The 22,322-nt window shown below is 34.7% G+C and overlaps 1 protein-coding gene across 1 annotated transcript; it reads left to right on the top strand.

Annotated features, from left to right (window-relative positions):
- Positions 1-7,288: 7,288 nt before the first annotated feature.
- Positions 7,289-11,242, top strand: LOC129942612 (uncharacterized). The gene has a single exon (XM_056051630.1). The coding sequence runs from the start codon at positions 7,289-7,291 to the stop codon at positions 11,240-11,242; it is 3,954 nt and encodes a 1,317-aa protein (XP_055907605.1).
- The last annotated feature ends 11,080 nt before the right edge of the window (positions 11,243-22,322 follow it).

The following is a 22,322-nucleotide window of genomic DNA, read 5'->3' as shown; positions in this document are numbered from 1 at the left end:
CAGTGGCAGTGTTTCCAAAAAGATAATAGCTATCGAATCACCCTTTATATACGAGTAATTTACAGATTTTAATTGCTCATTTGATACTTTAGATATCAAATTATCTTAGAACACTGTTGTCCAGCAAGGTATGGTCTAACTATTTAATTTGGGTGACTCCCTACATATGAAAGCATCTCAAGATTCAAACAGTTTTCTAAATATGCCATATCTAAAACACAATAGTTTACACGCAGAAATGTAAGAAATTGTTTTGCAACGTAGCTTTTTTTCGAAAAATAAAATATACTTTTCTTGATTTCTATTAATGCCAAGAACGCTACAATAATTCAAGATATGAAAAACTGTCGGGCTTTTTTTGACGTAGTTTTTTCGGACTCAATTTTCGGGAGTCTATTATTACTATCGCTATCAGTCTGCTTACTCGTATTTTGACCTTAAAGTAGTCAACAAAACTTACAAATTGTAGAAAGAAAAATATATCTGCAAAATTCTCATGTCGAAAAAACCCAGTTAAAGAAAAAACTCCTATGAGAACCGTTTGGCAATATGAGAAAGCCAACTGGGACGGTCTCAATGAATTCTTCAGGAACTTTAACTGGTCACTATGCTTCCTCGATAGTGACGTGGATTCCAGCGCAGATATGGTTACAAATTTAATTCTTTGCGGAATGAGAAATTTTATCCCGAACAGGGTAAAATCTATCAAACCCAAAGAGAACTCATGGTTTGATTCGAGCTGGAAAGAGGTTATTAGGATCAGAGATGTAAGTTTCCGTTGTTACAAAGCCAACCCGACTGAGGAAAACCGGAATAAGTTCAAACAAGCTAGAAAGACACGTAATGGTCATATTCGTCGAACCAAATTTTTGCATGATCAGAAATTAAGGCAAAAAATACTACAATGTCCCAAAAGTAGTAAAAATTTCTGGTCATTTCTAAAAAACGTACGAAACACCACCTCATCCTCGGTTCCAACGCTCGTCCACAATGACTCTCTCTATGTAAGCTCGATTGATAAAGCCAATTTGCTTGCAGCACAGTTTGCTATTAATTCGACGCTACCGGAAAGTGTCATGAGTCCTCCTGTTCTTGAGAGCGTAAATGATTCAATGGGACGAATCTTCTTTCGCACTCGTGCAGTTGCAAGAGTACTGAAAGACCTTGACATACACAAATCCGCTGGCCCGGATAGTATCTCCCCAATTGTTCTGAAGAGGTGTTCTTCATCGCTGGCAAAACCACTGCGTAAACTTTTCCATCTTTCCTACTCTACAGGTCTTTTTCCAAGCGGATGGAAAATAGCATTTGTCCAGCCTGTCCCTAAAAAAGGCGAATCCTCCTCTCCCTCTAACTATCGTCCAATAGCACTCACGTCCCTTCTTTCCAAGGTCATGGAAACGCTGATTAATTATCAGCTCAAGAAATATCTCGAAGAACGGAAGCTTCTTAATGACCGACAGTATGGTTTTCGTAGCAATAGGTCCACTGGTGATCTCATGGTCCATCTCACCGAACAGTGGAACAAATCTTTACATCGTTTTGGAGAAAGTAAGATTATTGCACTTGATATTTCAAAAGCATTTGATAGAGTTTGGCACCAAGCTCTCTTATCGAAAATGCGTGCTTTTGGTATTGATGAATCTCTTTTTCGTTGGATTAGAAATTACCTTTCTAACCGTTCAATACAAGTTGTATTGGATGGTTACAAATCTGAAATTCATAAAATAAATGCTGGTGTTCCCCAGGGCTCCGTTTTGTCTCCGACACTCTTTCTTATATTCATAAATGATCTTATGTCTGCCACTTCTAATCCATTAACCTGTTTCGCCGACGACAATACACTCAGCTTCTCATACTCGTTTATAGATTCACATCCTTGTCCTTCGGATGTGGAACTTCAACGGCAGCGTATGATAAGCTCATTAAATTCTGATCTTGACAGCATTGTACAATGGGGAATCAAAAACCGTGTAGAATTTAATGCTTCGAAAACTCAATGCTGTCTCCTGTCGTTAAAGCGTAACATACCCCCGATGCCACCATCTATGAGTGGCACTTGCATCCAAGAAACTAATCAACTGTCAGTACTTGGTATGTGTATCACAGATCACCTTAAACGATTCAGCCGTAATACTCGCACTTCCAGGAATGCTCATCAGTTTACCCTTGAGCTCAATTTCGGGCGTACTGTCAAGTATAGAGATTCTTTCTTAAATCGCACATCGAGAATGTGGAATGCTGTTTTTCCCTCCCATTTTGATGTTCAGAACTTTAAGACCAATGTGCACCGGTATCTCCTTTGTAATCCTTCCCTATTTTCCTAATGCTCGCACTGTGTTTAAATATAAACATATAAAGGGTACTAATAACCCCTTGAGTGCCTGCAAATTATTAAAAAAAAAAAAAAAAAAAAAAAATGCTTGGTTCTTGAATTTGAGGATACAGGTGAATTAAAGTACATTATTTCTCTACAAAATTAAATTAAAACAAATAAGTTGGAAAGAAACGTTTGTGTGCCATTCAAAAATTACACGTTTCAGAATCTGTTTTTACTTTAAATCTCAAGAAATTCAAAGCTTTTACGTCAATAAATATAATACGTTTATTATGTTTTTTAATTAGCCATTAGTTTAACAAAAGTCTTACTTTTGCTGTTTTTGGGACATTTATATTGTTGAAATTCGTGTTTAAATCTCAGTTCTAGAGCATCCAAAAAAAATTCACTTCAAAAGTAGATTGATTTAATTTCTGAAGATCTTTTAAGATTTTTTGTATTTACAGAAAATCAATTTTGAAAGACATAAAAGTTTGTTTAAAAATATTTCCTATATTTTAAGATTTAAAAATGTAACTTATTTTTTTTTTCTTTCTTAAATTTCTATATTGAGTTTTTCAAACAAAATTAATATTTTATAAAAATCAAAAAAAAAGAAGACATTTTTGATCATCAAAAATCATCATCAATCTATTCACTAGATCATCGACGAGAGCTTGCACAGAAAAAGAATATTATTGAAATCGGTCCATTAGTTCTTGAGAAACCTTAACAAAATTGAAGGTTTTATGATGCGTACCCTTCTAGAGCAATACCAAAATAAGGTTTTCTAAATTAATAAAAGATAATTAGAGAAAGTTTTGAAAAAAATTCATATTTTTAAATTGACCATTTCTTATTCAATGTTTCTTCTTAAGAACCTGAATATATGCTCTTTTTTTTAGAAACAAATTTTATGAAAATAATTTAAAGGATGGCTATTTTTTTTTTTTAATTTTAAATGAGTGTAAACAAAAATTTGAGTCGTTTTTGACAGCAAACATATTATGTTCTTGGTCCAGTCTTCAGTTAAAAGTAGTACTTTTAGCCACAAAGTTTAAGGAAGTAAAATACAAATTTTGTTTTTATATACAAAAAATTAATAATTCAAAATGTAATAAGCGTCATGTCCATTAACGCAATACGATTCATTTTTAATTAAAGGGAATTCCTTAGAAGAAAAACAAACAAATTATCTTCCCCTATTATCATAACCCCTACGACCCCCCACCCCTGGATCCGCTATTGATAGCTCATTGGTATTTTCGATTTTTCCTTCCAAACCTCCCCTTTGATATCTTATCATAGATTCTATACTAGATTTAGGTTGAGAGACTGAGCAGGTAATTGTTTTTATCTTAAAACTATTACTTTGGTTTTCTCTTTGTGTGTTTTGAGTCACTATTTTATTGGAATAATATTAACGAAAAATAATTGTTTATAAAATGAAAACAAAAAATTAAAATAAATTAAACAAAATCGATTTGTTTTCAAATTGAATATATTTGGAAAAAACTACTATGTTATTGCGCACAGCTGTATATCACAAAATGTTCAAAAAATCTTTAAAAGCTGTTACGTAAAACATCACGTTTCTTAAATTAATCTTAACTAAACACAGAAAAAAGTAAAACGGATTGAAAGTAATTTTTGTTCCTACAAAGAACCCGTCTGCGTCGTCTCTAAACTATAAAAATAACGTTTAAACTTGAAAAGATAAATAAAACCAAGGTTAGAAAAAGCACTTAGCACTAAAAATTAACTCCAAAACTCATTTTTAAAATTAAATTCAGGGTTTGCTTGAAATTTCATATAGAGTCAAATTAATGCTCATAACTAAGATACTAAAATGATTTAATTTGTATCTAGAAGACTACTTTGCAAAATTATTACACTATTTAAAAAAAAACTTAAAAACACCGTTTTTTGGTTATCTTAAGCATTTTTTTAAAGAGGTTTATTTTTAAAATCCTGATGTGATTTTTCATTCAATTCAAAGGCGAAATTCATGTTCAGGACATTTTAAAAAGTATTGTTTCGTTTATGCAAAAGACCAGTGTAATTGTGAAATTCAATGGCGGCCAATATGGTTTCGGAAGGTTTTGCATTGCAAATATAACAGGTTTGTGATGGTGCTACAGATGACAGAGCGGTACATATTGTGCTACTGATAATAGTTTGTAAGAAAACTATGATATGAAAGCTATCCGGATTTATCTCAAAAGCCAAATGATATTGGTTAGCTGTTGAATTGATTCTTTTGCAAAACTCAATTTAATAGACCTGCAGTACCTTGTTGATGATGGATCTGGAATTTGACACAATATTTTGTTCGCTTTTTCTTGCAATAAAAAAATCTGGCTTGGAACCATCGAAAGCCTAAAAATATTTTTATTGAAATTATCAACTGATGAAAACTTTTGTTTGTATTAATTTTGGTGAGCACCATTAAAGCCCCAACTAATTATCAGGAATATTTCTTTAAACCTGTTTTCAATCCATCAACAGAATTTAACACTTCTTTGTCTTTTTGAGCTAAACATATATTATGTACATACGCTTGACAATATGATTTATTAAGCTTTGTAAATTACATTCCCAAAGGATTCCCTTGCAGTTCTAATATCTGGATTTGGACTTTTTAATTTTGTGGTCAGAGGGTAGTAAATTAGGAAAGGTTTTATTTATTTTCTGGCGTATATTTAATATTAATGAGACGAAAGCTAACGCTTCATGTCAAGACATTGAAATACAGCTAGACGAAGTATTTTAAATTATTTAACTATAATTTTAAAAATGACAACAATATTATTTGACTTAAATTTAAAAATTGACAAACCTCTTTTTGGAGAACGTATTGACGAATTCTAATTGAACCAGGAAGAAGGAATTTTAGGGAGTATTAGGGTTTTATTTAACAACGCACAATTAGTGATTTCAAAGCGATCACTTTTGGTCATTTTGTCGCCAAACCTCGAGTATAAGTTTCGTAGGGTTTTTTTCTCGACTTGATTGCATCCTCAGTAAACCTAGTGTCAAAACACTTTTTGGTCTTCAACTTGAATAACATTGAACAACTTTACTTTTGCTCTCATGAATACGGAAAATCCCATAAATTTATCAAATTTTTTTGTTTCCTCCTCTCCTTAATTTTATTAACTTACCTTAGATTACCTTAAGATTATATTTATTAATTAAAAATAAAACTTTCAATTTAAACCACGCTATCTGCTTACAATTTCTATTTGGTTGCATATGGTTTTTGGTTTATTATATGGAAATTTGTCAATCAGTGAAACTCAGTCAATTTAATCCCTTATTCAAACATTTTTAAAGAAGACTTAATTCCTTAGTTAATACTAATTCTTGATAAGTTACATCCCTCTTGGTACCTACTTCCCGCCCATTTAAACTTCTATTTACATAATATATGGGTTATATATTTTGTAAATGTAAGAAGTCCATACTTTTTCAAGAGATAAGAACAAAGGGTATTTTGATTCTTCTGAGACCAGTGACCAAGTGAGATCCTTTATTTAAAGATCAAATTGTTTTCATTCACAACAACTATAAAATTAAATAATATATTGCAAGAAAGTAAAAAATACTTAGATAATGTGGAAATGAAAGGTCGTCCTCTACTTGCTTAAGACTTATTAGGGGCTATCGAAGACGAACAAAGTCATAATTCCGACATAAGAGCGATAATTTTGATGTATTTTTCTTCAAAAGTGAAGAAGTGTCGGCGTAAGATTTTTTTTTTGTGTGGCACATTTCTGGGAAGTGGCTGAGGTAAATATAAGTTAAAAATATTTTCAAAATCCGCAGTCAAAACAAGGGATTTTGTGGTTGTTTTTTTTTACTGCAAAATGTATTGGAATTACAAATATGGGGTTTTATCAAACACATCATTGATTGCCCAAAAATATTTGACAATAGTTTTATTTCAGGATTTGTAAAAGTTCCCGAGTTCGATGGAATTCGTTATAGGGCTGAGTATTATAAATGAACTACGCAATACAAATCCTAGGTACTTCCACGAAAAATGTATTTTCAAGGATGTATTCCAAATTTCAAGTCAAACGGTTGAAAGTTGTCAGAGTAATGAGGCCGGTAGAAAGGTAGTTTTTAGGTAAACGCGTTTGAAGTTTTGAAAAGTAAAAATCATGATCATACAAAGAATCGAAAACCGAGTACTAAAAAGTTTGTCCCGTTTAAAATCTTTTGAGATCCTAGGGAACAATTTAAGATACAAAAAAAATGATTTAAAAAAAAAAAAATTCTAGAAAAATTTGCCCTTAAAGCATTTCGGGATATTTAACCTAACTGTTGATTAAAAAAAATATTATTTTTTGAGTTACGAATTCATAACTTTTAGCCTAGTAGTACTATTTAATATAAGGTCACACAAATGTTCCTATTTCTATTGGTGCATTTTTCAAATATTCGAGCTCATAAAAGACCTGTCGGTCCTGCAAATAGCTTTGATGATACGTGTTTCTAGCTTTCCAATAATTAAATTTTTGTAAACCTTTAAACTTAGCTTCTTGCGAACAGAAACCATTTATGTTAGGAACTCGCTACAGCTTTTTAAATTCAGATTTTCCTTCGTCCGTGAACTGTGAAGTTTAGTACACCTTTGCAAATACAGAACAATTATATGTACATTATGTAATACTTATGTGTGACCCAGAAGTAAGTTAAAACATGGGTTTAAAATTAACAACAAAATAAAAGAAAGGAAGGACAAAGGATTGCATGTTGAGTAATTTTGATGATGTCTAAGAATACTATAATTTTCTTGAACACCTACCTGGCTACCTACATACCTACTACTTGGAAGAATAAGGTAAAAAGGTAAAGTTTCAAAATCGATAATTAAACAAAATGTTCATTTTAAAACGGTAAGTTAAAATTAATAATTGATTAATATATTATAATGATCTATCAAGTCAATTATAACTTAAAAACATGCTTAAACTGATTGCGAATTATTTCGAACCTAATGATTTTCTTTCAGGAAACAAAAAAAAGAGTCCGAAAATAGTTGAAAACAAAGATACTGCCTCCTCTATACCAACAGCATCTGCCATCGCCGATGAACCACTTGATCTTGCCGACTTAGATCTATCTCGTTTGCGTTTGAGTAAAAAAGACTTAGAAACGCTCTCGAGCATAACACCCGGTCTACCAAAATGTTTCCAAGAACAACTTCTTGCCAAATTACCACCAACCCAAGCCCGAAAGTTATCCCGTACTTTATCTATGCAAAATAGCACACATGTTCCTACTGTTCGAGTTTACAAAAGGAGTCAAAGTGGTGGCAGAAATATGACTACCGTAGAATCGGACAGATTTATCCCAGCTGAAATGAGATCGGAGGTGGATAACAAATCCAATAACAATAATAACGACTCAAAATCGAACTTCCTCAAGCTAAGTGATAGTTCCCGTGAAGAAGGTTCCGACCGAAGCCACAGCCTGATCTACAGGCGGAGTTTGAGCAGGGGTCGTTCAGACTATGAGAACGTTCAAGACCTGAAAAACAGAAGCCACAGCGTGTGTCGGGTATCTGATGACACCAGCAAATCACTATGCTCATCGTATTCAAGTGACGTAAGCGAAAAATACAAATACTACTCGCCATATCTAACTAAAGGACGAGATTCAGAGAGTTCCTCAATATCCCCCTACAAACGTTACGAAAGTATATCGCCTCGTGAGAGCTGTTTAAGCCCCACAAAAGAGTTCAACAATCGTTCGGTGGGAGAGTGCATGTCGCCGACTTCAGAGAGCCAAGGGACTCTTTCCAGTCATCGCCGATATGCCAGGTACCTCCGGCAAGAATCTTCCGGTGCAAATATGATGGACGAAAATCGCTCGAGCATCGAGAAGAAGCCACGAGAACGTGAGACTCACAGTATGTTAAGAGAAATCAAAGAAAAGAGCCGTGAATCTAGCCGAGACAGATTGAGCCAGAGCATGGAACTCGATCCGACACTTGGTGAAGTTGAAAGAATACCAGAACCAAATCCAGTGCGTCATGTTCGTAACAAAAGCCTTGAGATATACGGTGAGCCAAAAGAAGCCCCCATCCGCACTCATCTTCGCTCTAAGTCGAGAGATTTACCGGATAACGCCCTTCAAAAAGAGGAAATTGCCTCGAAGATCTTGGAAGAGCTGCAAGCTCTATCCTCTGCAAAGACACGAAAAGATAAAACAGAAGAAACTTCAAATAATACTGCCTCCCGTGAAGTCACATCCGAGAAGGTTACCGTAAAGAAAATAAGAAAAATCAAACCCAAAGAAAAACTCATTGATTCAAGCGCTGGTGAGGCGGCAGGGCCAGCGTCCGCTCCCGCACTCGGTGCGGATAAAGAAATTAAGACAACTGTTGTGAAAAAGGTTAAAAAAGTCATTAAACGTACTGAAACCAAAGGAGGAGAAGAAAAGACTAGAGCACTACAAACTGAGTCATCCACTTCAAAGTCTGATCTGGAGAAACCAAAACGAGAATCTAAACTTAAGCGTCCCAAATCCTTCCCCACCAAAGAAGGCGAAAAGTCTTCTTCTGACCCGAATGTTACTGAAAATAACGATAATTCTACAATCGAATCGAAAATTCCACAAGTTAAGACTGCCAATATTGACACATCGCCAGAGGGTCGTAGCGAGCCTAAATTGATAAGACCAAAGAGCTATCCCGCCTCAAAATTGACTCCCCCCAAAGACATCAAGCGAATACTTTCTAGTCCCCCAGAAAAGGATTCAACAATCAAACAAATTCCTAAGCGCTCAAGCGTATCTGAAGAAAAGTCTATAATTGCCAAAAGTAGTGATTCGTCATCGCCGATTGAAAACAAGCCTACAACAACGACGATTAAGAGAGTTGTCAAAGTTACAAGAAAATCCAAAATCACTAGCCCCACACTCACGCCAAAGATACCTGCAGATCCTGACTCTAAAACAGCAGATGGTATTTCTTCCGAGTTGATGGGACTTAAGGACAAATCTCCCGAGAAAAAAGTCGGCAAAGGTCTACTCTATGCGATCGGCCAGAAGTTCGAGAAGCTCCGAGATTCAGCCAAGAGTCAGAAAAAGGTCGCCACCAAGGTAACAACCAGTGCTAATGCCTTGAACTTAACGACTCCAGATGAAGTGCCAAAAGAGAAGATAACCCTACTGAAGAAGAAGAAAGCTAAATCCACCGGAGAGTGTAGCCAGAGCGAGAAGAATGATGAAAAGACTGATGAAAAACCCACAAAGACAGAAACCCGTCGTTCGAGAATCGACGCGATGATAAGATCGCTTCGTGATCGTTCTGTACCCCGAACTCCGGTCCTAACCGAATCGAATCTCATCAAGAGGGCTGTGAGTGTTGAAGAAATGCCCGGGACATTCAACAAATGTGCTGTCAATCGAGTTCTAGGTCTCTTCAAGAGATTCGAAAAAGATGGCGGTGGTGATAGAAAAGTTCGCAGTACGCGTTCGACGAGCAACATTGAAAGACAACTGCACAAATCTGAATCACCGATCTACCAGAACCGTGATCGTCCCAAGTCAAGTGGTTTTCTCTCAAAGGTTACAAAGAATTCAAACAATGTCATTTTGGTGAGTAAATCAGAAGATCAGAATGGCTATCAACCACAGGTGCACATCTTAACAAAGAAAAAGGAACCTCTGACCGATGTATGCCCTGACTGCAAGCAACAAGACCAAGAACCCAACAAAAATGTTCCCAAAACCCTCGAGAAAGAGGAACAGCAACAAACTGCCAAAGTCACAAAAGATAACATTAAAGACAAACGGAAAACTTTAGTTCTGGACTTTACCAAGCTCGATAAGATTGACAATAACCTTGCCTCGGCAATGCGTCAAAACTCAACGATCAATGGCAATACCGTCCATAATGCATCATACAACGATAACAACGCATGTAACAACAACAACATAAGGATATCATCTAACGAAATTAACCGCAACCACATTTACACCCCTCAAAATGACAATGCCACAAATTACTCCTCGGACTCGAGGAGCTATCAAGATGATTGCGCTTCAACGAGTACGTTCCTATCGCCTACGGATGAACCTGAGCTCTGTTTCGACAATTGGTCGGTATGTTCAGAAGACAACTACATGTTAGCCACCCCATCACCAACTGTGTCCCGTCTATCGAGGACATCTCACTACTCGTCGCCAACACACCCGTCCGATGGAAACGAGAGTGTCATTGATCGCATAAAGCGACGAAGTTTCTACAGTAGGTTCAATGAGAAACGCCCAAAGCGTCAGAGCACGATTGTTGGGCCAGGAGCTCGTGATTACTATCGGGAATCTACTAGCAAACCCAAACAATCAACCGACCGACAACCTTCACCTGATATCACAAAGGAATTCTTCAGACCTCTTAAACTAAGTCCAGCCGGAAGCGAACTTAAGCCACCTGTTTATAGATCAACCACAGCAAATACATCATCATCCGACACAACAAAGTCATCGAGAAGATTTGAAAATCTGCACTCAACGTCTTCACCTAGCTTCATTTCGAAGCGTTATACCACCACCACAGATAATGATTATCTAGGAAGCTCCCTAACACGAACCACCAAACCAACAAGTACTTATGAGCAAAATGGTTCCTCGTCGAAAATTCAGCCCGCATCATTTTATAGTACTTATAATCCAAAACGAAGATCCTCGTACAATTTAAACGGCAGTGTTCCAGGTACGGGGAGTGTGATGGCCAATCATAATGTCGATGGATATGCAACGGTTGGTAGACGTTCTACTCTAAGGCCATATGATCATCGGACAATGTCTTTGCTCGATCCGATTGGACAAAATTCGACATCGATGATTGGAACTTATAGACGAGATTATAGGACTCCGATTGGTGGTGATATCGGAAATTTCTCAAGGTAAGTAATTTTTTTTTTTTATAAATTTAAATAATTTTATTCATGCATACATTTTTCCTAAGACTTGCCCGGTGGAATTTTTAGAACAAACTTTCAGTTTTAAGGAAACACTCTAGCTTCGAATACTCAGTAAAAAATATTGGCGTTTCCAAGCTTATTGACGGTAAAAAGTAAGAGGGAAATTTTATTTGTTACAGAACTCATTGGTGACCGAACCTCTTGGGGCGTCCTGCTCTATGCTATCTCCAGCATAAACACGGTCTGCGATGTTTTCGTCAACTATTTAATAAATATCATGAAATTTTTCCAGTCGTTTACTCTAATTCGAGTAAAGTAACTTGCCCGATCTTACTGTTCTTTGAAATTGTTATTATGGGCCATTTCAATGTACACAATTCTTCGTGGCTTTTGCATTCGCCCAGACAACACCCTCAGGAACGTTTTTCAAGATTTTTGCTGAGCTTTACCATCATACTCAGCCTCTTAACAAGCCTACTGAAACATCGGACGTTAAATGCCGAGTAAAAATAATCTTGACTTGTCTCTCTCCTCTAATAAATACAGAAACAATGTAATGAAAACTTTAGATATCTACATTGGACCATTGTCTTGTATCTCCTAATTTACCGTATTTAACAAATCCAGTTAGAGAAATAGCTCCAAAGAGAAGCGTTTGGCAGTAAGAGAAAATTAGTTGAGAATATATCAATAACTTTCTTTAGAACTTTTAACTAAACGTATAGACATGATAATTAGCATGATTCATCCTGGAACTTTTTCCGATCTGAGCTGCAAAAAGGTTATCAAGAAGAAAGAGGTGAGCTTCCGATGCCTTCGAGTCAACTCAATTGATGAAAGCAGAAAAGTTTTTAAGCAAGCCAGGAACCATGTAAGAGGACCACATTTTTGTGTATGACCAAAAATAACGTCAAACAAAACTGCAATTTCCCAAAAGCAGTAAGAATTTTTGGTCATTCGTAAAAAACATACAAATTTGTTCATCTTCTTCGGTGCCTCCGCTTGTTAACAACACTCTTTTAGTCATCTAAATTCAGAAAGCTTGTTTGCTAGGCAGTTCGTCGCAAATTACACCATACCTCATACTGCCATGGTTTCCCAGTTCTTGAGCGCGTTAATGATTTCTATGAGAACAATCTTCTTGCGTACTCGAACTGTGGAGTAAGTCCTTAGAGATCTCAACCTACGTAAATCAGTTGGTCCGGACAATATCTCCGCTATTAATCTAAATAGTTGTTCTTTCATGCCTGCGTTAGCTTTTTAATGTATCCTATTGTTCTGTATTTTTATTAATTGTCTCCTGTCTGCTACTTCTTAGCTTATTAAATGTTTAGCTGTTCAAAAATATGGCAAGCTCATTAAATTCCGACCTACACAACATTATACAATGGGGAACAAGAAAGTGTAATGAAAGAAATTTGTCTTTCCTTCTTCTAAAAACTAAGCGAATGCTCCTCACCATCTAACTATCTTAAAATTCCACTTACATCCTTTCGTTCCAAAATCATTGAAACGTTGATCAATTTTCAGCTTAAGAAAGCAGTATGGCTTTCGATGCAATAGGTCCACTGGTGATCTCATGGTTTATCTCACCGAACAGTGCAAGGCAGTTCACAGAAAATTACACCTTACAAGATAGTGTCATGGCTCCCCCAGTTCTTGAACGTGTAAATGATTCTATGGGATCAATCTTTTTTCGCACTAGAACTATGGCGAGAGTTCCTTAAGATGTCAGCATTCATAAATCCGCTGGCCCAGATGGTATTTCCGCTATTATTCTGAAGAGGTGTTCTTCCACTCAAGCAAAACCACTGCGTAAGTTTTTCAATCTATCCTATTCTTCTGGGCTCGTTCCGAGTATTTGGAAAACCGAATTTGTCCAGCCAATCCCAAAAAAGGCGAATCTTCTTTTCCCACAAAATGGAAAAACATCTCAACGAAAAACTTCTTAAGGCTAAAACCACGATTAACGTGGCATGGAAAGAATGTTTTAATAACAAAAACATTGCGCATAGCAGTAAATATAAAGTTTTCGAAGACACAAATCAAAATACGAAAGAGTGGATTGGGCTAACAGAAGATAGGTGTAACTTTAAATCTCAGTGAACAGAGCACATGGAAATCGTCACTGTACCAGGTAATTAATCGTCTGGATGAAAATTTTAGAAATGTGTTCACAGAACAGGCAACCAGCTCACTTTATCGGATGATCTATAGCAGGCTGAATTATAATCTTAATGAAAGAAACTACTTCCAGGACATAAATACTTTAAAACAAATCTTCAAAATGTTTCTTCTAAGAGGTTAACTGCTAAACATAAATTACGTTCCACATCGCCAAGATCTTCCACTGCTATGTGATATTTGCAACATGGCTGAACGAGAGGATATTTTTCATTTTGTCGGAAGGTGTCCAGTCCTGAGAGAAACTAGAAGAAATGTACTTGGTAGAGACTTTTTATCAGAAATCGAAAATTTAGCTCTCTTAAATGAATTAGATGTGTCTAAAATGCTCATAGGTATATTGCAAAACAGCACTTATTTATAGAAGCAGAATTAGAGATAAAAATTTTTAGTAAACACAATTGCAACTTAATTAAGTACAAAACTTTAATACAGTTAAAACTTTGTCAATCAGGCAGACGGCAAAACCTTGCTTTAAAGATTGTTAAGGATATTGTTCAAATAATTGCAAGTAAATACAAATCTATCTAATCTAATATTTTATTGTTATTGTTATAAACAATGCTCTAGTAAAATAGCCAGCTGCATTCCTCCCCTTAAACAATTTTACCGTAATACCTGTACTTCTAGAAATGCCCAACAATTTAACCTTGAGCCCAATTTCGAAAACGTACTGTTAGTACTGAGATCCAATTAGCGCTGTAGTGTGCCGTTTTGATACCAAAAACTCGTTTGACCTGTGATGGAAAGGGAAAGATGTATAGAGAATCTTTATAGCGATTATGTTAGAACCATTTTGTCGCGTTGAGAAAAAAGATTAGGTCTCTAATCTTTGTCTCAGATAGCTCATCAAGTTCGTGAAAGAATGATTTTCCAAAGTATTTCATTCTATTGTTTGCCAAAGCAGGACATTTGCATAGGAAATGGATTATCGTTTCACTTTCTCTTTGGTCACTACAACTACGGCAAAAGGTGTTGTAAGAGATACTCAACTTCTCTGCATGAACTTCTATAAGCCAATGTCCGGTACAAACCGCAACAATCCTGGCCATGTCTTGCCTTGGCCTGTATAGAAAATCGTTTGTACGGGTTTTATTGTAGGTGGGCCATATCTTCCTAGATATAATGCAGTTGGGTAAATTGCTCCACCTTCGGTTTGATTCAGTTTGGTAGATAGAAAAGATTTTACCCTTCATAGCAACAAGAGGAATGTTAACTATTTCTGCAAGAGAGCTATGAAGGGTCGATCCTTGCTTGGCTAGCTCGTCAGCCTGTTCATTTCCCATGATACCACTATGGCCCGGAACCAAGATCAGGGTGACACCGAGGTTAATATTAAGGCTCGCAAGCTCATCGCGACATTGCTGAACCAACTGAGATGAGGATGTGGCCGAGTTAATGGCTTTGACAGCAGCCTGACTGTGTGTAAAGATAGCCGCATTTCGGTTTTGGTTGTTTGGGTTTTGTTTAAGTATCTTACATGCCTCCCTTATTGCCAGCAATTCAGCCTGAAAACCGTTAGCAAAGTCAGGAATTAGCTACATTTAGGGACTCAGAAAAGATCCCAGAACCAACTTCGCACTCCATCTTTGAGCCGTCAGTAAAGATGGTTGTGTCGAAACCTATCGACACGATGTTATCCTCCCAATCTTTCCTGGATGGGAAAATCACCTTAAAACCCTTATTAAGGCTCAAAGTAGGAGTGCAGTAGTCAGTGTCTACCGTGATAATATATGAGGGAATCAATTTCGTTGTTTTGCTGTGACCATAAGGTTTTGACAACCAGCTGTTTGATTCCTTCAGCCAAAATAACGTTTAAGGCGTCCGTTGGGCAATTACGCATATCCCTGTGGTGCCCACGCAAGCTATTCTCTGAACCTTCTTTAGCTTATTAATATTATAGGCTTTGCTAAGAGCAGGCCATTACACAATCGAACCATATATTAAGATTGGACGTACTACGGCTGTGTACGTCCATAAAATCATCTTCGACTGAAGTCCCCACTTTTTTCCGAAAGCTTTGCTGCGAGCGTAGAAGGCAACACAGGCCTTCTTAACCCGTACTTCAATAGAAGGCCTGTGTAAATACCTTAGTTTTTACTTTATTGTAAAATCTTAATTTATGACATGAGAAAGATAATCTAATAACAATTGTTTTTCTTTTATTTGTTGAAACAGAAACAGAACCACCTATCGTTCCACATCGGTGTCGCGTAGTCCAACAAATATTTGATGCACAACACCACAAAACGGATTTTGCATTTTCTGTTACTACTCTCAACATAAACGAAGCTTAAATAAGGAAATTCCAGCATCGGCATCAGCATCAGCATCAGCAGATAACAAACAACAACAACAATTACACCAATTACCTAATAAGCAAAATAACACCAATTATAAATATTAAACTAAAAAAAAATCATTAACATATATTTTAAGTTTTTATTTTATATGTATATGAATGAAAACCAGAAGAAAATAATAATTTATATATTTTTTTACGTAAAAATATTTTCTTTTTTGTATTAATCATGACTATAGTGCCTTTTTATTTAAAAAAAAAGAAAAACATAAACATAAACATAAACAAAAACAAATGAAAAACAACAAGATGTGTGAAACTGTTTGTACTTAATTAAATAAAGTTAAAAAAACACAAAAAACAAAAGCAATATGTTTCAAAAACGAAAACACACAAAATACTACTTAAGTTCTCAAACAAACGCAATATTCAAATTTATGTCTCAAAAACCCTAAAAACAGACAACAATACTGTAATGTTTGTTTCCTCTTGTTTATTTTCAAAAACAAAAATATAAAAAATTCACTTTCAAACCCAACTGAATTATTATAATTAAAATTAAATTATATATTAAAATAGTAATTTATAAACATACACAAGTTAACAGATACAACGGAAAATTAATAATAAAAATATTAATTTATTAACAATTGGTTGCAAATTAGAAAAAAAAACTAAATACATTTGTATTTAAAAGTGTAGTTTTCTAAAACGAAAATATTTGAATCGAGATTTAAAATAAAAAATGATAAACGTAAACAAAAACAAAAACTAAACTAAACTGGAATAGAAAATATACATAATATAAGAAGAAAAGAAAACGAAAATTTTGTTTGTGAAATGTTCCAAATATATATGCATTAAATAGGTATATATATATATATACATTATATATATTATAATATATTTATTTATATTAAAAAGATTTTAGAGATACAATATTGCATAGCAAAATGTGTGTTCGAATTTGATGTTTAAATTTTTACAAAGTGAATTATAATTGTGTTGACATATTTGTTAAACGAAAATTATTTATAATTTAAAGACTTAATGAACAATAAAAACAAAAAGATCCTAAAAGTAAAGAAAAGTTAGATTTTATGTTTATCTTAAGTAATTTTATTTGTCTACTAGCGGACCCGACAGACTTCGTCCTGTCATAAAGATTTGTATCTAATGTGGCAATTTTTTGTTCCTACGTATTTTATAGTCGTACACAGAGCTAAAAAAGACCAGCTAAAATGAATAAGATTGCCTTATTAAGGTGTTTTACTAAGAAATCTTATTAAAATGAGTGAATAATATGCTATTTTCATAGAGAATTTTAATTGATCTTATGAGGAATATCTTATTGATTTTTTGAAGAGTTTTTTTTATACCTTTCGCGGAGAATATCACATTAATCTATGTAAATAATGAGTAATTCTTATGGATGGGAAGTTTCAATAAGTCAAGCATATACAGTCTTATGTTCAAATTCCAAAGTATGGATATCTTCTTAAATCAATAAGAATTCCTTATGAAAAATTTAATAATAAAAACTTATTACTTTTTAGTTTAATCAGTAAATCCTCTTAAATCAATAAGTTCTCTCGTCGTAACAGCTCTCTATAAGAAAATCTTCTTAAACCAATAAGATCTCCATATTGCATTGTTGCCCAAATAATATGAAAACCTTATTATAATTTTCGAAAACCTTAAAATGATTTTCTTTAAACCCAATAAGAAAATCTTATCAAAACAATAAGATCTCGCTATTATTTCCCAGAAACTATTATGTGGCTATGAATGCTACAAATAACAGTATTTTATTAAATATTAAGACAAATTTATTACTTTTCGGTTTAATAAGTAAATCTTCTTAAAACAATAAGATTTCTATAAGGAACAATAAGATCTCCACATAAAACTTCGAAGGGACGATCACGTCACTCTTGTAATAACTGTACTCATAGGAAAAGCATTTCGTTTTATGCTTTCAGACCGTTCGGACATTCAATTTTCTTAAAGTAAAAATAATTTATAGCCTTATGATGGATAAGGAAAGTGATTCGCGAAGTTGTGACACTGAACGACATTGAAAACTTACTAAGCGAAAGAAATAACTCAAGTGAAGTGATAAGTATAAGTTTGCCTTGCATTTCGTGGAACGAAAAGGACGTTGAGGAAACCCAAAGAATGTATGAATCCTAGGGATTAAGTAGCTCGACTTTGGCTTTCCCTAAAATGTATGGATTAAATTCCATCGACGTGTTAAGCAAAATGAAAATAGAAGATGTTGATACATTATTCACAAATGTAGATAGCTCAGGCTACTTTGGCAAGAGAATTAAATTTCAAGTTTGATTAAAAAAGAGACAGGGTAAGGGGAGTCTTATGTTCACAAAGTACGACAGTTTTATTTCAAAAATAGTATTATATTTTGAAAGCGTGATTAAAGACAAAGCGTCAAAAGAAATGCTTAAACTTTTGCATAAGGATGCAATCTCAAAAGGTTTGTCTTTTTTATAAAAATAAACCTCAACAATTAATAACTATTCATTTCACCTTCTTTTCAGATTCTAGAGACTGCATCAAGTCTCTCCTGTTGCACTCAATACTTCAGCAGTTCAGACTACTCGACTGAAGAAAGGATATACACAGATACATGTCAGATCAACAAATGATCTTTTTCCGACGACGCTTGGAGAATAAAGAAAGTCCTTAACCCAGGGTCGTCGTTGTAGGTCCGGAATTGCACTACCTCAAAGACTTCTATGTCTTTTGTGACGGGATAAGGTACAAAAACTGTTCATTTATAAAATGCCTTGATATAATTATAAAATGATGTTCTGTTTATAAAATTAAGTATTCACAAAGAAGCAACCTAGTCTGGACATTTTTAGAGCAAAATTTCTTTCAAATTGAATGTGAAACATTTTCATTTGTTTCAAATTTAGTTAAGAAACTTTTTTAAGGCTAGCACAATAATACTTCATTAATGCCTACATACATATAATTTGCCTTTCTCAGAGCATTTTCAATCATATTTGGTTGGAAAAGCTACCCCGTCATATTCATGTACCACTGTTGAATTAAGTTCTATAGATGGACCTCCATTCATTCGGTCATTCGGCAAAAAAAATATTGGAAATGAGGAATGTGTGAATATGTACACTTATGTTATTATTACATATGTATTAATATTAATATTACGTTTTTACATAATTATAAAAGTAACATTATCTAATTATTTTGGAAAATACAAAATAAATAGCTATATAAGGAACTGTAACATGAAAAAAAAATGTATTCATTACAAAAAAATTAAAGTAAAATATAAAAAAAAACACTTTTGGTAGGAAACAGTAGGGAAAACTAATTAAAACCATGTGGAAATCTGCTGGAATCCATATGGAAAACTTATTGTAAATATGAAATGATTGAAAGTAGGTGGAAATCTTTTTAAAATATGTAATATGTAAAATTTATTGAAATTCACAAAAAACAATAAGTTTTTCTTATTGCTTCAAGAAGATTTTCTTATAAAAATTATGAGATATCTTTTAAATATATGTGGCCTTCTTATATGTCAAGATTTCAGCAAGATTTTCTGTATTGTTTAAATAAGACTTTCTTCTTGGATAATAACCATAAATAAATCTTATTGGTTTTCTTCTATTTTAAGTTAAGGTGCTTTTAGCTCTGTGTAGCTAAAAATTCTCCTGGACAGAACTGTCACACCGGTCGGTGATAGGGCGTTATGAATAAAAAATGATTAAATGAAACATTAGACCTGAACCAAATAAGGCCCAGTTCCTAATAAAGCCCAGGAAACAGAAAACAACAAAATCAACGGGACTTTTTTGGCTTTTCATGTGTAACCCTTCGCATTTCATTGCACACACCACACTCAGTGTTGCCGTTTTAGCGACTTTGTCGCTATATATAGCGGAATTTTCAAAAGTTTAGCGACAAAAAAATATTTTTTGTCGCTAAATAATTCTAGCTACTTTTCTAGCGACTTTTTGCAAAAACATGTTTTTTTGTAAATATTACGCCCCTGGTGATGTTACATCCTTGGCATTCGAGTATCGCACTTATAAAACGCTATTCCAATGACTTTTTTTTACCACGACCACTGAACTGAAGTTGAAACTTCACCACACCAAAGAAGTAGAAGTAATGGAAGTATTTATTTGTGATTAAAACTTTCTTACTTTTTGTTGAGATTAATTATTTTTTTATTTGGTAACATTGTTCATCCTTTCCTTTGTAAAGTCAAAATTCTATGTTTGTCTCTTTTATGTTCTGTCTCTTACATTTTTTTTTTTAAATTATTTTACAACCGTCTTGTCTCGTCTCTAGTCTGAGTAGTTTTTTTCTGCATTGAAATCGAAGGATCTGTTTCCAGTTGCAACCGGAGTGAAAGTTAAACCCGAAGGAATAGACACAAATGCTACAGTTCAAGCATGGGTCAAACAAGATCTTGAAGCACAAACTCTCATTGGACTGAATGTAAGTAGTAATATTGCTATTAAAATTTCAAATTGTCAGACAGCATATCAAATGTTATGTAAATTGGAATTACTGTATGGTAAAAAGTCAGATCTTACTATTGAGGGTCTGCAAAGACAATTTTTTAATTTTAAATACGATAGCAATAAATCAGCGATTGAAAACTGTATTCAAATCCAACAATATGCCGAGGATCTAGCTGCCGAAGGTGAAGACATAAAAGAGAGCTGGATTATGACCAGAATCTTGGGTATTTTGCCACCCAAACTCCATCATTTTCGTACTGCTTGGGATAATGTCAGTGGTGTTGACAAAAGTCTGACAACAATGTTCGAACGCCTGAGACTCGAAGAAGACAGATTAACTGAGTCCAAAGTATGCGATGAGTCGTTTGCCCAAAATGCTCTTATGTCGAAGCAAAGTTCCAAATCATCGAGAACACAATCGTCTGGTTACTCATCTTCGTCAGTTGAATGCTTTAAGTGCGGTATGAAGGGGCATGTCAAGAAATATTGCAGAAACAGACCATGTTCAAAATATTTGGATTACTGTAAAAAGAATTTTTCTTGCAACAAGTGTAATGCTAAAGGACACTTTGCCAAAGACTGTCCAAGAGAAAATCTGAGTAACAGCAAAGATGTATCTACAAATTTGAACCGACGTGCATTCATAACTCTTGGACTTACGACTGCAAATGTAGATAAAATTAATTCAAATCATGACAGAAGTGAACTATGGTATCAAGACTGTGCTGCAACCCAACACATGACTTCACGAAGAGATTGGCTGATAGACTTTGTTGCATTTGAAGATCCTGCTGTTGTTATAATCGGTGATGCAACAAAATTAGAAGGCATCGGCAGTGGTGATGTTAAGCTGGAAGCCTTTGATGGAAATGAGTGGTACAAAATTATTCTCAAGAACGTTCTCTATGTTCCAAGGATGACCTTCAACCTTTTTTCGGTTACTCAAATGCTGGACAAAGGTTATACGCAGGCTGCTGATTCAAATGGATCTTTATTTAAGACGTCAGATCAAACATCAATTGTAGCTGTTTCAGAGCGTGATGGAAATTTGTTTAAGATGATGTTTCGTCAGGAACTAGATGAAAAGTGCATGGTGACAGTTTCAATTAAGACTTGGCATGAAAGACTTGCCCATCAAAACATTAAGTACGTCCGAAATATTTTGAAAAAGCATAAAATAAAATATGTTGATGATTGGAATGACAATGTTTGTACAGGTTGCGTGTATGGAAAGCAACATCGAATTTCACATCCAATAAATCCAAAGGTTGCTGAAAATATTTTGGACATGATCCATGTTGACTTATGTGAAATGAATATGCACTCATTGGGAGGAGCCAAATATTTTCTTTTGCTAAAGGATGATTTTTCTCACTATCGAACAGTTTATTTCTTGAGAACTAAAGATGAGGCAACTGAAAAATTAAATGCTTTCATGAAAATGGTAGAAAATCAATTCGACAGAAAAGTAAAGTGTTTAAGGTCTGACCATGGGACAGAAATTAAAAATGCTGACACGAGACGACTGCTGAACGAGCTTGGTGTATTTCATACAAAATCAAATGTTTACACCCCGCAACAAAATGGGAGGATAGAAAGAGAGATGCGGACCGTTGTAGAATCAGCCAGATCAGCTATACACGCACGTGATTTAAACGAAAATCTATGGGCTGAAGCAGTGAATTATGCTGTGTTCACCATTAATCAGACTGGAACAAGTTCATGTGAAGGCAAGAGTCCTGCCGAGCTTTGGTTTGGAAGAAAAATGGACATCATTAAACTAAAGACGTTTGGATCAGACTGCTATGTTTTGATACATGACCACAAGCGATTGAAGACTGGAAAGAAATCTAAGAAAGGAATATTTGTTGGGTATGACTTGGACTCTCCGTGTTATAGAGTGTACTTGCCTGATGAACGAGTTGTAACGAGCTCCGTGAATGTGATCTTTGACGAGAAGACTGACAGCAATTCAACAAATATTGAAATGAATCTGGACACAAGAAATGAAAATTCAGGTGGAGAAATTGATGAATCTGAATTGGAAAGTTCAAATT

Source organism: Eupeodes corollae, chromosome 1, assembly GCF_945859685.1.
Source record: "Eupeodes corollae chromosome 1, idEupCoro1.1, whole genome shotgun sequence".
Classification (NCBI taxonomy): domain Eukaryota; kingdom Metazoa; phylum Arthropoda; class Insecta; order Diptera; family Syrphidae; genus Eupeodes; species Eupeodes corollae.
Note: the sequence above shows the minus strand (reverse complement) of the source record. Positions and strands in the feature narration are given on the sequence as shown.

Bases quoted from the DNA above. Each gene is read 5' to 3' on its own strand.
- LOC129942612 (XM_056051630.1), top strand. From the start codon at position 7,289: ATGCTTAAACTGATTGCGAATTATTTCGAACCTAATGATTTTCTTTCA.